The sequence below is a fragment of the Euphorbia lathyris genome, chromosome 2 (genome assembly GCF_963576675.1).
Source record: "Euphorbia lathyris chromosome 2, ddEupLath1.1, whole genome shotgun sequence".
NCBI classification, from domain to species: domain Eukaryota; kingdom Viridiplantae; phylum Streptophyta; class Magnoliopsida; order Malpighiales; family Euphorbiaceae; genus Euphorbia; species Euphorbia lathyris.
In genome coordinates, this window is record NC_088911.1 from 28,333,591 (window position 1) to 28,345,827 (window position 12,237).

At 32.3% G+C, this 12,237-nt stretch overlaps 1 protein-coding gene across 2 annotated transcripts; it reads right to left on the bottom strand.

Annotated features, from left to right (window-relative positions):
- Positions 1 to 1,239: 1,239 nt before the first annotated feature.
- LOC136217572 (phospholipase A1 PLIP1, chloroplastic) lies at positions 1,240 to 10,296 on the bottom strand. Of its 2 annotated transcripts, none has more exons than XM_066004158.1 (7): positions 10,138 to 10,296; positions 9,898 to 9,981; positions 5,182 to 5,829; positions 3,521 to 4,015; positions 3,262 to 3,321; positions 2,204 to 2,620; positions 1,240 to 1,861 (listed from the first exon to the last, which is right to left on the bottom strand). In XM_066004158.1, exons 3-7 carry the CDS (start codon positions 5,824 to 5,826, stop codon positions 1,445 to 1,447), a joined length of 2,034 nt encoding a protein of 677 aa, XP_065860230.1. In that variant the 5' UTR covers positions 5,827 to 5,829; positions 9,898 to 9,981; positions 10,138 to 10,296; the 3' UTR covers positions 1,240 to 1,444. The 2 variants fall into 2 exon arrangements, with proteins under 2 accessions (XP_065860230.1, XP_065860229.1); XM_066004157.1 differs by having other exon boundaries at positions 5,182 to 5,848.
- Positions 10,297 to 12,237: the final 1,941 nt, after the last annotated feature.

The window sequence follows — 12,237 nt, forward strand, 5'->3', positions numbered from 1 at the left end:
CATGTGAACATCACGCCTCACCACGTGGTGAGGCATGTGGCTGTCACGCCTCACCACATGGTGAGGCATGTGATAGCCACACGCCCGTGTTTCGTAGAGAGAGAAAAAAAAATTCAAAGACCAAAACTAATAAGGGCAGTTTGGTCATTTCATGGAACTAGATGTGGGAATTGGTGGCTTGATATAACAACACCCTATTTTTATCGAAAGTGAATGAAAATTGTCTAATTTGATAAGATGAAAAGAAAGTATGTCAACTATGTTAATTGACTCTCAAATAGACTAGATTAGTAATTAGTACCGTGCAAAAACACAAATCTAATTAATTATTGTCTATTAGTTGATCAATCTTGGAAGCCTGACTAGCCCACGTATTTTCCCAAATGAGACCGAACTATTTGTTACCTAAAGAGAGCAAACAGTTTGCAGTGAAGAAACAGGCACTCACAATATACGTTTAATTATCATGAAGCCGGAGATATGAATCGCAAAATTCAAAAGAAATTTGAGTTTGGGAAAGGATGAGAACGGGGGAAGAAAATGATGAAATTGGCATATCATGGAGGTGAGAAGAATCTTATACCTTATCAACCTATTCTCCTCTTTTTTCTCTTGCTCAAATCAACTTCCCACACAATTCCCCTCTTTCATAACTCAAACTTGCTGCATTTCATAGTTTCTTTCCTTTTTATTCTGAATTTTGGTTACAAGGGATGTGATTGTTCATGACCCTGTAACCAAGCCAACTAACCACCTTTAGAGTTGAGTGTGCTCAAGCCTACTTGGTTCATAAATAGAACAATGTCGAGCTGAATGCCGAGCCTCTCGGCTGGTTCATAAATGGAGTAGACCAATGGCGTCTTAAACTTTTTTATCAAACCCTTAATATTTAATATAATTTTGGGTGGTTGAATATTTAAATCACATATGCATATCGAGTGGAAGAATGTAAATAGATCTTATTACATTATATTATTATTTTCTCAATTTAAGCTAATATCTATATTTGACTAACCACGTTTTAAATTTTGGGGCTCTTACTCTTGCACACCCTCATCTACTCCCCTGCTTACAGGCCTAGGTGTGCTCTTCTGGAATCGCATTCTCCTCTGACGTGAAATCACGTAGATACTTAGTTTTTTCTTCCCCCATATGACATGAACCAGTTGGATGATGTTTTTGCAATACTGTGTCGTGTCTAATAATGGTAATTGACTTTGAAAGACAGAAAGGAGAATATCTGATGAAAATTTGTGGTTACTTTGGTACAAGAATTGCTGTGTTTTTCTTAAAGTGGTTAGTGTCTATTAACTAGTTTAGATGCTGATTATACAGTTAAACGAACTTTACGTATATGTACATATACAATAGATATACTACACAAGTGAAAACTGAACATTCCTAATTTAGATTCATATTTATACAGAAACTCTACAAAGTTACTTTACACTGTCATGACCTCTTTGGCCACCAAACTGTTACTCTCAGAGTTAATCTCGTGGTTCCATGAATGCGGGGACGGCGAAGCAAACAATGGCCACAATAGATTTCTCTCATCTCTTACTCTATGAAGAGCTGCTTTTGAAGTTTGTTTAAGAACGCTGTTTACTGCCTCCAGATAGTTGCTTGAGTCATGGTCTCTTAAGATCGTACCTTCTGAACCGTAGGCTGTGGGATCGCTTAGAGTTTCTAGTGGATGCGGACAGTTGAGGAATGCGCTTAGAGCATTCGCTGTGTATCCACAGTGTGTCTTATCTAATGTATAAAGAGCACATCCGGGAGGGAGTAGAGGGTGTGGAGGTGATGACTTCTCATCTGGCTGGAGAATGAATAGTTTACCAAGTGGAGAGTACAATAGTTTCTGCAAACAAACACAAGAGAATCCAAGTATTAAGAAAATTGAAAGACTCTTCTTTTAGAGTTATGAAATTCATAAATAATTGTCGTATGACACATAGTAGTGCTAGTTTGGAGGAAGTATGATTAGAGAATGATTTTTTTTTTTTGATGAACCAAGTAATCGCCCCGTAAATCCATTGGAAAATCAAAAATACGTATGTCGGATGAAATGGTGGTTGTTGCTATCTGCTCCAATAACGAATCATTGGTAAGTTAAAAGGCCGAAAGTTTATGCCCCTACTCGGGACTCAGGGGTTCGCCCAAGAGCAAATGAGACCGGAAAGAAGAGCAAAAGCAGCCTTACATTCTTTAGCAGACAAGGATGAGATCGAAAGGGAGCGTTTAAACGTTTAAGGACTTGAGCAACATGGTTAGGGTAGTTGCAGGAGAAAGCTCTTGGAACAATATCTCTATGCATCATCACAGAGAGAATATGGCTGTCATCCAATCCCAAAGCGTTCAGTATCTTTTGGCCGCCACAGAATACAAATGGTGAACCAAAAGTGACCACTGGTCGAAGAGCGGAGGGCTTGACAACCTTCCTGGTTAGTAGCATTAGGTTGACTAAAAGAGAGAGACTACCCCCAAGAGAATGGCCAGTAAATTGAAGCTTTGCACGCTCTCCGTATGTAGTCAAATGCTCAATTATCTCTGGCATAAATTGCTCATAGATTCCCTTTGCTGCTTCGTAAATCCCTCTGTGAACAAGCACTTCTGTCCCCTGTGATAACAGAATAGGTACTAATTAATGACATTGGTCTTTCTCATGATTAATCCTATAAATATTATGTTTTATTAGTATAGAAGTTTCCAACTAAGGTTATGAGGAGATCTTTTAGAATACTCTTGGTATATATGCTACCAGTCACAGTGAATTAATCTTATACACATAATAAATGTGATATATTTTAATTTAGTTTTTGTGAGGAAGGATATTGATACATTTGTAGTCAATCCCTAAACTATGGTAGATTTGAAACTATTTCGGTTTAGTGGTGTTTTTAGTTTACTCCGCTACTCATAATGGCGTGCCAAAGAATTTTGTCTGACATTCAAAGCAGTCCGCCTGTCTTACGAGCGGACTGCTTTCTTTGAAAGTCCGCCTATCAGATAGGTGGACTGGTAGTGAGAGTTGCTCAAAGAGCGGGAGAATCTCACCACCAGGCACCAGTCCGACTGTCGAACAAGCAGACTGCTTTGAATGTCTGACAATAATCTTTGGCACTCTATAAACACAACAAAACCGCAAATAGTTTGAAATCCACCATAAATAGAGAAATAGTTTAAGGATTGACCACAAATGTGTCATTCCCAAGCATAATAAATTTTCTCCTGCTGTAAGAGCTTGCAGTTAATACTAACCTCAAATTTAGCAGGTTCAAAGAAGAGGTTTGCTTGCCATGATGCTAAGGAGTCTGATCCCTGAAAATTGAAAATGTACACCTATTATTTAACATCTAACTTCACTGCATTTCGTTGAGATATAGGATATAATGCCAAGTAAGGAAATTATTTGTGCATACATTACTAGAACTTAGAAGAGCCATCTTTGGAAGATACATGCTACTTAAACCATCATCTTGTATTGAATGAGATAGATGGAACTAGAATCTTAGATTACCTGAATCACAAAGCAACGAGTATACGTACTCAAGTCATCACAAATAAACCACTCACAAGGTGATGAATGAAGTGATTGAAGAGCAGTTGCTGCCTTCTGTTTCTCTTTCTCTCCTGCTGCAACCACTGCGGTCATCGTTGATGCTGCGACAACTGCAGCAACCTCTGATTTGTATACTCGGGGTGAGCTTTCCGCATCTTCAACTGTTTGTCTACAATTACCCTCCTCAAACTTAGAGCCACAAGATGAATAGTCTTCTGCTTGTGCTTGGACAAAAGATGCTGCTGAAGCAGCAATCTCATAAACTGATGAACGGAGTGCTGCACGCTTTTGCCCAGATTTATCAGTTTCCTTCAATTTAGATTTGGTAAAGGAAGAATCAAGTAAATCAGCAGAGTGCTCATCAAGTTTTGCTTTAATAGCTGCTGCCTCTGCTTTCTTTTCTAGGGAGGATGTTACAAATTGTAACCCACAATGTCTTCTCAAATCCTTCACCTGGAAAATCATGAATGAGGTTAGTTATTGAAAAAGATGGATTATATATACATATAGCTTCCATTATGTTCTCTGTTTCGTTTTTTCTTCAAGTACTAGTGAAGTTCATGATTGCAATATATTATTAAATCAAAATCTATTATGGATAGCATGCACATAAACTTGATTTCACATATATATACTTAAAATAAACCAAATAAACATCCAAACTTGATCAAGTTTGATTTTTTCATATGATTCTTGGATTTGATTTTTTCTGAATTAATCCAAGAAAATGCAGTGAAGTTAAGTTACATCAGAATAGTAAAAGTAGAGCTGTGAAAAAACCTAGCCTAAAGTTATTGGGTATTGCGCCCTTCTTTTCCCGTCAATACCAAACCTGAAACTCTCCATTTGCAGGTGGCGAAAGAAGGAATTAGAATGTGGACCGGGTTAGGATTGGTTTGGTTCAGCTGGCAAAAGAATATGTGGCCCGGGTTAGGGTCTGTTTGGTTCAGCTGGCAAAAGAAAGGATTAGAATGTGGGCCGGGTTAGGGTCGGTTTGGTTCAGTTGTTCATATCTAATGCTTATAAACAGTTGTTTACCAATCCTTACAGAACACTTCTATTCTATTCGACTATTTGAAGTGAAAAAAACAAACAAACAAAAAAAAAAACTATGAAAAGGAACACCAAACGGACACTTAATTTGGGTTGAGAAGTCATAAATAATTCGGTTTGAGTAAATGTTATTCTGTTGGTTAAACAAAAACCTACAAAACCCGATGATTTTACTACTTTATCAAATTGGATTGGATGGATTGACTGGGTTGGGTGGGTTTTGAACACCCTTAAGCTTAAAGGTAATTGATTTTCTTGAGCAAGACAACAAGTTGAGCATCAAATTCACCCTTGCAGAGAATGATGAATATGTATTAGATTTGTAGCTCATAGATGTATATAGCCAGGGCTTCACATAGAAATTTATAGCTAGTAGAACTTAATTAGATTTCATTTAATTTTCTAGCTAGAACTTTATTGACATGATTTTCTAGCTATTAATGTAACATATATAGGTTCAATGTTATCATGTTAAGCTAATTAATGGCAAATTCCAGATTGAGAAAACATTCAAAAAGCTTTTATTGACAGTTTTCAGGTATAAAAAAAAAGGAATAGAGGCATACCTTGATCTCAGGTATAACATAAGCCATGTTGCAGAGGAAAGCCAGCTTAGAGAACAGCTTGATATCAGACCAAGGTACATGAGCCAAAAATCTCGAAAACGTTTGACGATCATATTTAATATCTTCTCCTTCCTTCTCCATCTCATCATCATCTACTATGCAGCCATCCACATCACAACTATTGCATTCACTGTTGTCTTCTACATCACAAACCTCATCTCCATCACCATCTGTATCCTCTTCTTGCTGCCTATTCTTCCAATGACTTCTAATCTCCAATAGCCTCGCCACCCAATTTGCTCTCTTTACCTTCGATTCCTCCTCCTCGCTTTCTACCATAGTTTCAACATTTTTCTCTACTAAATCAATGTCTTTGCTAGTTTCTGTATCGAACAGTGATCGTAGCGAATTCGGGATTAGGGAAGTAGAGATTTCGAAAGGAAAGATCCCAAAGGAACGGCTACCTTTTAACTTAGGCTGCATTGATGCAGCACAAATTCGATTAATAGAAGAACAAAGATGGTTGTCTGAAACTGATCTTCTTAGTACTGCTTTGTGGCGCAGATCTTTGAAGGATTGTGAAGGACGAAGACCATTGTATTCTTTGTGGTTGGGGGCAGCAACGGCCATTGAATTGCATGCCATGGCCTGTAACAGTTTGTTGTTCCTGCCGGTGATTAATTCTAGCAGGTAAGATTTTAACCTTTTTGGTGCTTTGGCATATCTCTTGAAATTAGATCAATGAGCTATAACATAGTTTTATAACAGAAACTAGCTAGGAGAAAAATCAACCATAATTCTTGAAAATATCGATGATATTAAGATGCCATTAATATTTGATTTTACACCAACACAAGAATATTCTAATCCAAATGAATACTTTATTTCATGTAGCCATTTAACTGTTACCTTAACGAATTTCTCATAACTAGCTAACATGCATGCTGATCATTAATTTCTCTAAGTTGTGTTAATTATTAGGGTAAATAATTTATTAGTTCTGAATGCGAAAAATATGTTTTGTTAAAGATATATATTAAAAAAAAAGACTAAAAGGTTAACGGTTATAAAAGATAGAGATTTTATAATGTGTTTTTCAAAATATGGGACTAAACAATGTGTTATGTAAAAATGTGGGGACTAATAAATTATTTCTCCTAATTATTGTAAAGTCCATGACCGATAATTTAATTCATTTTCTATCTTTCCCTCGTTGAGAGTAGAGAAATTCTACTATGGCCGTTGATCATTTTGATTTGGTGGATTGAATCCCTCATCTTTGATTACAGTACATTAAATTTTTGATGTTTTATTATTGGTCACATTAATCCACTAATGACTAGAAAAGTCGGTTTTGAATATAAAATTCGACTAATTAAGGTTATTCATCTCATGCATTCGAATTGAATTAGTAGTGATTTTCACCTGGGAGTGACTGACCAAGTGAATTTGGTCAGTCACCGTTAGATCTGGGCTTGTTAAAATCATAAGGTGGAGATTAAAACAATCGTATGGTTTAGATTTACACCTCTTAGATCTAACGGTGACTGACTTGGTCAGTCACTGACCAGGTGAAAACTACTGATGAACTAGATACATAGCTAAGTAATATAATAAGGATATGATCGTATGTGTAATATATTATGCTTTTTTGCCTATATGAAGCTTGTTATTGAATTGCCCAGTTCATCATTGAATTGTCCCGTTCATACTGGAGATTTCTTTGAAGGAAAACATTTTATGTATCGGAACTGTTCTTATTCTTTACACACAATTTTTGTACTAAGCTTCCATTTCTTAACTTACTTTAGTTTGTTCTGTTTATTGAATTTTTCGTCATTTGAAAACGTTAAATTGGGAACTGACAAGAAAGATAAAATAGCATTCCTAATTTCCCATATTGCCAAAAACTCTAGATCGAGATTAATACTTGATCATAACTAACAATGCTCGTAAATATCAAGAATATTATATCCCAAACAAGTTACTTAAATCCAAAAGCAATAGTACTAGCTAGAGATTGAAAACCTCGTATAAATCCACGACATAATAATATTTTATATTAAAAGTATATGTATGTTTCCTCTCCTTTTTTTTCTTTAAAAAAAGAGTTCTATTGTTTTTTAATCAACGACCAAACATTACTCTATCACTATGAGGACGTGTCAATAATTGGATGCTTCTTTTTTGCATTTCTTTCTTCTTAATGCAGGACTTATTATATATACATATATATATATATATATATATATTCATTTACATATGAATTATATATCATTAATGTCAAAAATAATTTCACATGAGTAATAGATAGAAATTCTACAATGGGTTTATTGAACCTAATTAGAGGTGTTTGTGTTTATTTTAACTTTTCAGATTTACTTTTAGTTCTTTACTTCAAATAGCCGCGTTCAATAAGATTTTTAAAACAAAAGCTTTTGTTTTTTTAGTGAAAAATTAGCATTTTGTCCGCTTTTTATGAAAAATTATTTGTATTTATTTTAATTTAAAAATATTATATTTCTTTTTTAAACAAATTTTTTTTGTTTTAATTATTATTTTAACAAAATTATATTTTTTGTTCAATAAATTATTATTTATGTTATTTTTATTAATTTATGTATTATATAAACAAAATTAATTTTGCCTTGTTCATTAAATTTTATTTAGTTATTTTTTTATTAGTTTGTGCATTACCTATTTTATTTTTATAATTTTACTCCAATCAATAAATTATTATTTTAATTATTATTTATGTTATTTTCATTAATTTGTATATTTTTTTTTGAGATCTTGCTCGGTTTAATAAATTATTATTTTTAATTTTTATTTAATTATTTACGTCTTTCATTAATTTTTGTATTATATTTTATAATTTTTTTATTGATTAATTTAAAAGACATTTTGCCTACGCATCACAATTTTATTAAATATTAAGGGTTAAGGTGCAAAAATACCCCTAACGTTTTGGGTCAGCAATTTTACCCATAACGTCTAAAATGGTGCAATTTTATCCCTAATGTTGGAAACCAAAAGCAATTTTACCCCAACGTTGATAAATTGGGTCAATTTGAGAAATAATTCATCAAACTGTCTTCTCAGTCATGAATCTTGTCATCTACACTTCACACATGCGTTATTTTATCAGTAACAAATCACAAACATATGTTGGGTTGTGAAAAAAATAAGAAAAAAATACTAAAAATATACTGTCTTTTGTACGTATTAGATAAAAAAAATTCAAAAAATTCACCGAATTTATAAATATTAATCTCCAATTTTATTATTAAATTACAAAAAACATTATATCCTTTTTTTAGAACCAATTGATATGCAATTGGTGCAAAATAAAGAAAAAAAAATGATTGTATTTTATAATAGTGTCTGAAATTGATCCAATTTATCAACGTTAGCGGTAAAATTGCTCATGGCTACAAACATTAGGGGTAAAATTGCACCATTTTAAACGTTAGAGGTAAAATTGCTCCTGACCCAAAACGTTAGAGGTATTTTTGTACTTTAAGCCAAATATTAATGTGTTAACAACAAACAAGTAATAATACCCATAAACGAGAAACTGAAACAACAATTAACAATCGAACCAAATATTTCTTTAATACTAATAATGTATCATTCATTCCTACATCTTTTATTCTTAAAATTTAAAACTTAGTACTCCATCCGTTACATTATATAAGTCATTTTAGGATATTTCACATAAATTAAAAAATATAATTAATAAAATTTATATTGCTTAACTAAAAAACAATTCTCTCTCATTTAATGTAATGTAATGGTGTAATGCAACGTAGGTTGGAGAATAAATCTTGAAATGTTAAAAACAGTGGATTGAAATGTAAAAAACGGGAGTATTATTTAGAAGCATTCCTCTTTTTATGAGAGATTGTAGAATGGTTGTTAATGTTAATATAATACGAAAAAAAGGAAGGAAAGGAAGGAATGGAAAACGGTAGAAATGAAAGAGTTTTTAGAATTTATGAAATATAAATGAGAGTTAAAGGAAAAGTTAGCTCTCATTAAGAAAAATTTCGTTACTCTCAATAAATTGGATTTAGAAGTTAAAATCCACTGAATTTAGAAGTTAAAATCCACTGAGCTTTCATGTACTCTCTAAAAAAACCAAAACAAAATTAATTTTGAATATATTTTTTTTTAATCAAAATTAATTTTTAATATTTTAAATATCATTATTTCTATTAACTTTCTCTAAGCCTCCTAAACAAGGGCGAGTTTGGGCTTAATATGTGGGATGTAAACATTATGTTTACTGTTTTACAGATAGCAACAGGACATGCCACATGTGAGCCAGTTTTTAGTTGGAATTAAGCTCCAACAAACTCACTTTAAAATCATTTTTAATTGCGTCATTTGTTCCGTATCAAATGACTTTTTCTTCCTTCAATAGTGAGGTCACATACATATTCACTGCCTAACAAATTAAATTTCGAATGGATCCATACTTGAACAAATTAATTAATGCAATTAACACCACAACTACTCTTTCCTTTGAAAAAAAGAAGATCCAGTCCAGTCCAGTCCATCATTAATTAATGAAGTCGCATAGCAGAAAATTCCAAGCAACAGTTGATTAATGAAGCCAAACAGAAAATGCAGCATCGTTTTGATATTTCTCATAAATGCATTTCAGATAATTAATTAAGCAATCACCTGGGCAGAACAAAATTCAAAACTTACCTTATTGAATCGCAAAGAGAAGACGACGAAGATGCAGTATTGTATTATAAGACTCCTCGATCGATCGATCGGTTGATGTTTCTTCTGCAGATTAGATTACTCATGTAATTAGCAGCATTTCAAAATTCAAGCAATAGAGAGATCGTCTGTAATACTTCATCTTCTCCAAAATTTACAGAGATCAAAACATATATATAGAGAGAGCCTGAGAATTCAATATGATAGAGGTTAGTAAATTACCTAATTCATTGCAGAAGAAATTGAGATCTCGTAAAAGATTCCATCGTTGCGCATTTGAGATTCCAATATTGATCTCTCTAATGGAATCTCTTTACAAAGAGAGAGAGATCTGGCTTTTTCACTTGCTACATACAGCTCACACGGATACCTGTTTATATATAAACTAAAGTGGACTGGAAACCTGAAAGAAAGAAAGAGTCCTCCACGAGAGAATCTATACACGTGTCTCCAAAATGGCATTTTTGATTGCCACCTTTGGCCATTTAATTTCTTTTCTTTTGTCATAAATGCCCTTGCATTTTCCTTTTTTATTTTTCTCAAATGTTTCCATAGATGCGCGTATTCACTTTTAACACATTTTTAACACATTTTTCATTATCATGCTCATGAAAGTATTCATTTATAATTGAAAAGTTGTAACTAAAAATTTATATTGAATGAACTAAAAATTTATAATTGGAAAGATACATGCCCTTCTTAAATATTCATGAGTCCTTTATATACAAAAATTAAACCCTTAATACTTTAAAAAAATTTATATACTACTTAGTATATTTTAAAATATTTTGATATAATAATTTTTTTTTAATGAAAATGCTGAGTACAAGAAATCGTGAAAGCATAAGAAATAAAACCTTACATAAGTCAGACTATAGATAAACGGAGTGTTTGTTAGAAGGGAAATAAAATGTGGAATAAGGATAAAAAACACGAGATAATTTATATCGTGTTTGTTTGGGAGATAGAAGAGTGAGACAGATGAGGGATAATCCCCTTATCCTCCAAATCCTATACCCAAAAGGGGGGTGGTATAAGGAAGTGGGATAAACTTCTGCGATTTTAATAGGACGAAAAAAGTCAATCTTATCCCTCAAATTAATGTTATGTTATAGTTTAAATAAGGTTACAATAGTAAAATATATTATTTTATCAATATCCATATCTCTATCCCACATACCAAACATTGAATAATAATTCCCGACTATCATATTTTTATCCTTATCCCAACCATTTATCCTTATTCCTACCTCAACATTTATCCTTATCTCTATCCCAATAGAATACCAGACGCCCCGAAAAGGTACTAAATAAGCTACAAAGAATAAAATAAAGCACCAAATTTAAAATATTTTATTTATATTAATAATAACATTTCAATAAAATTTTAAATTAATATAAATTTTTAAGGGTCATCCAAATTTAAGAGCCCCGTGTAATTTAACGAATTTTTTTTTATTGAAATACGGACCTAGCCCAACGGACATCCCAATCAGGTTAACACCCTCGAAAAGGCAAAGATCCAAGATATATAGAAGAGAAGAAAAATATGAATCCAATACAAAAGAAATATAACGAATTTTAACGAATTTTAAGAAATATATAATATAAATAAAGAAAATTACATTAAACATCATGTTTCAATTTAACTTTACTTTTTTTACAGTGAACTTTACTTTTAATGCGTATTTTTTTTATCAACAAATACATTTATTTTAATTATTCTCTCAAATACTAACATTTTATCTCATTTTTGTCAAGTTATACGGTTTATTAGATAATTAGAACTTCACTAATTTCTTTCCTTCTAAGGTTATTATCGTTCTTTTTCCGTCATTTTTCCTTTCTATCATTGCATGTTAATATTTGGTTATGTCTCTTTTCATTTGCTCAATATTTTTATTATCAGGAAACATATGAATTGCAACAAGTTATTATCTTGATTAACCGAATGTAAAATTGAACAATTAAGAGGTTGAATAAAAACATAAAGAAAGCAAAGGGAAGCAACAACGAACATGTGGCAATTATATATGTGAATATTAAAAAAAAATATTTTTTAATCAAAATATATTAATAAATCATATCCACCTAATATAAGGGATGCACGTTTCAATGATAGTTTTATTTTAGATATAATTGGTGGAAGTAATTATACGTGTATTTTTATTAAAAACGAACTAAGGTTACAATATATTTATACAAAAACAAAACAAATGGAGAATATAAAGCTGAGTTGCCACATCAGCCAAATGAATTACAATTAAAACCATATAGTGACTAAACTTCCCGTTATTATTTGAATTATATTAGCATAAGATC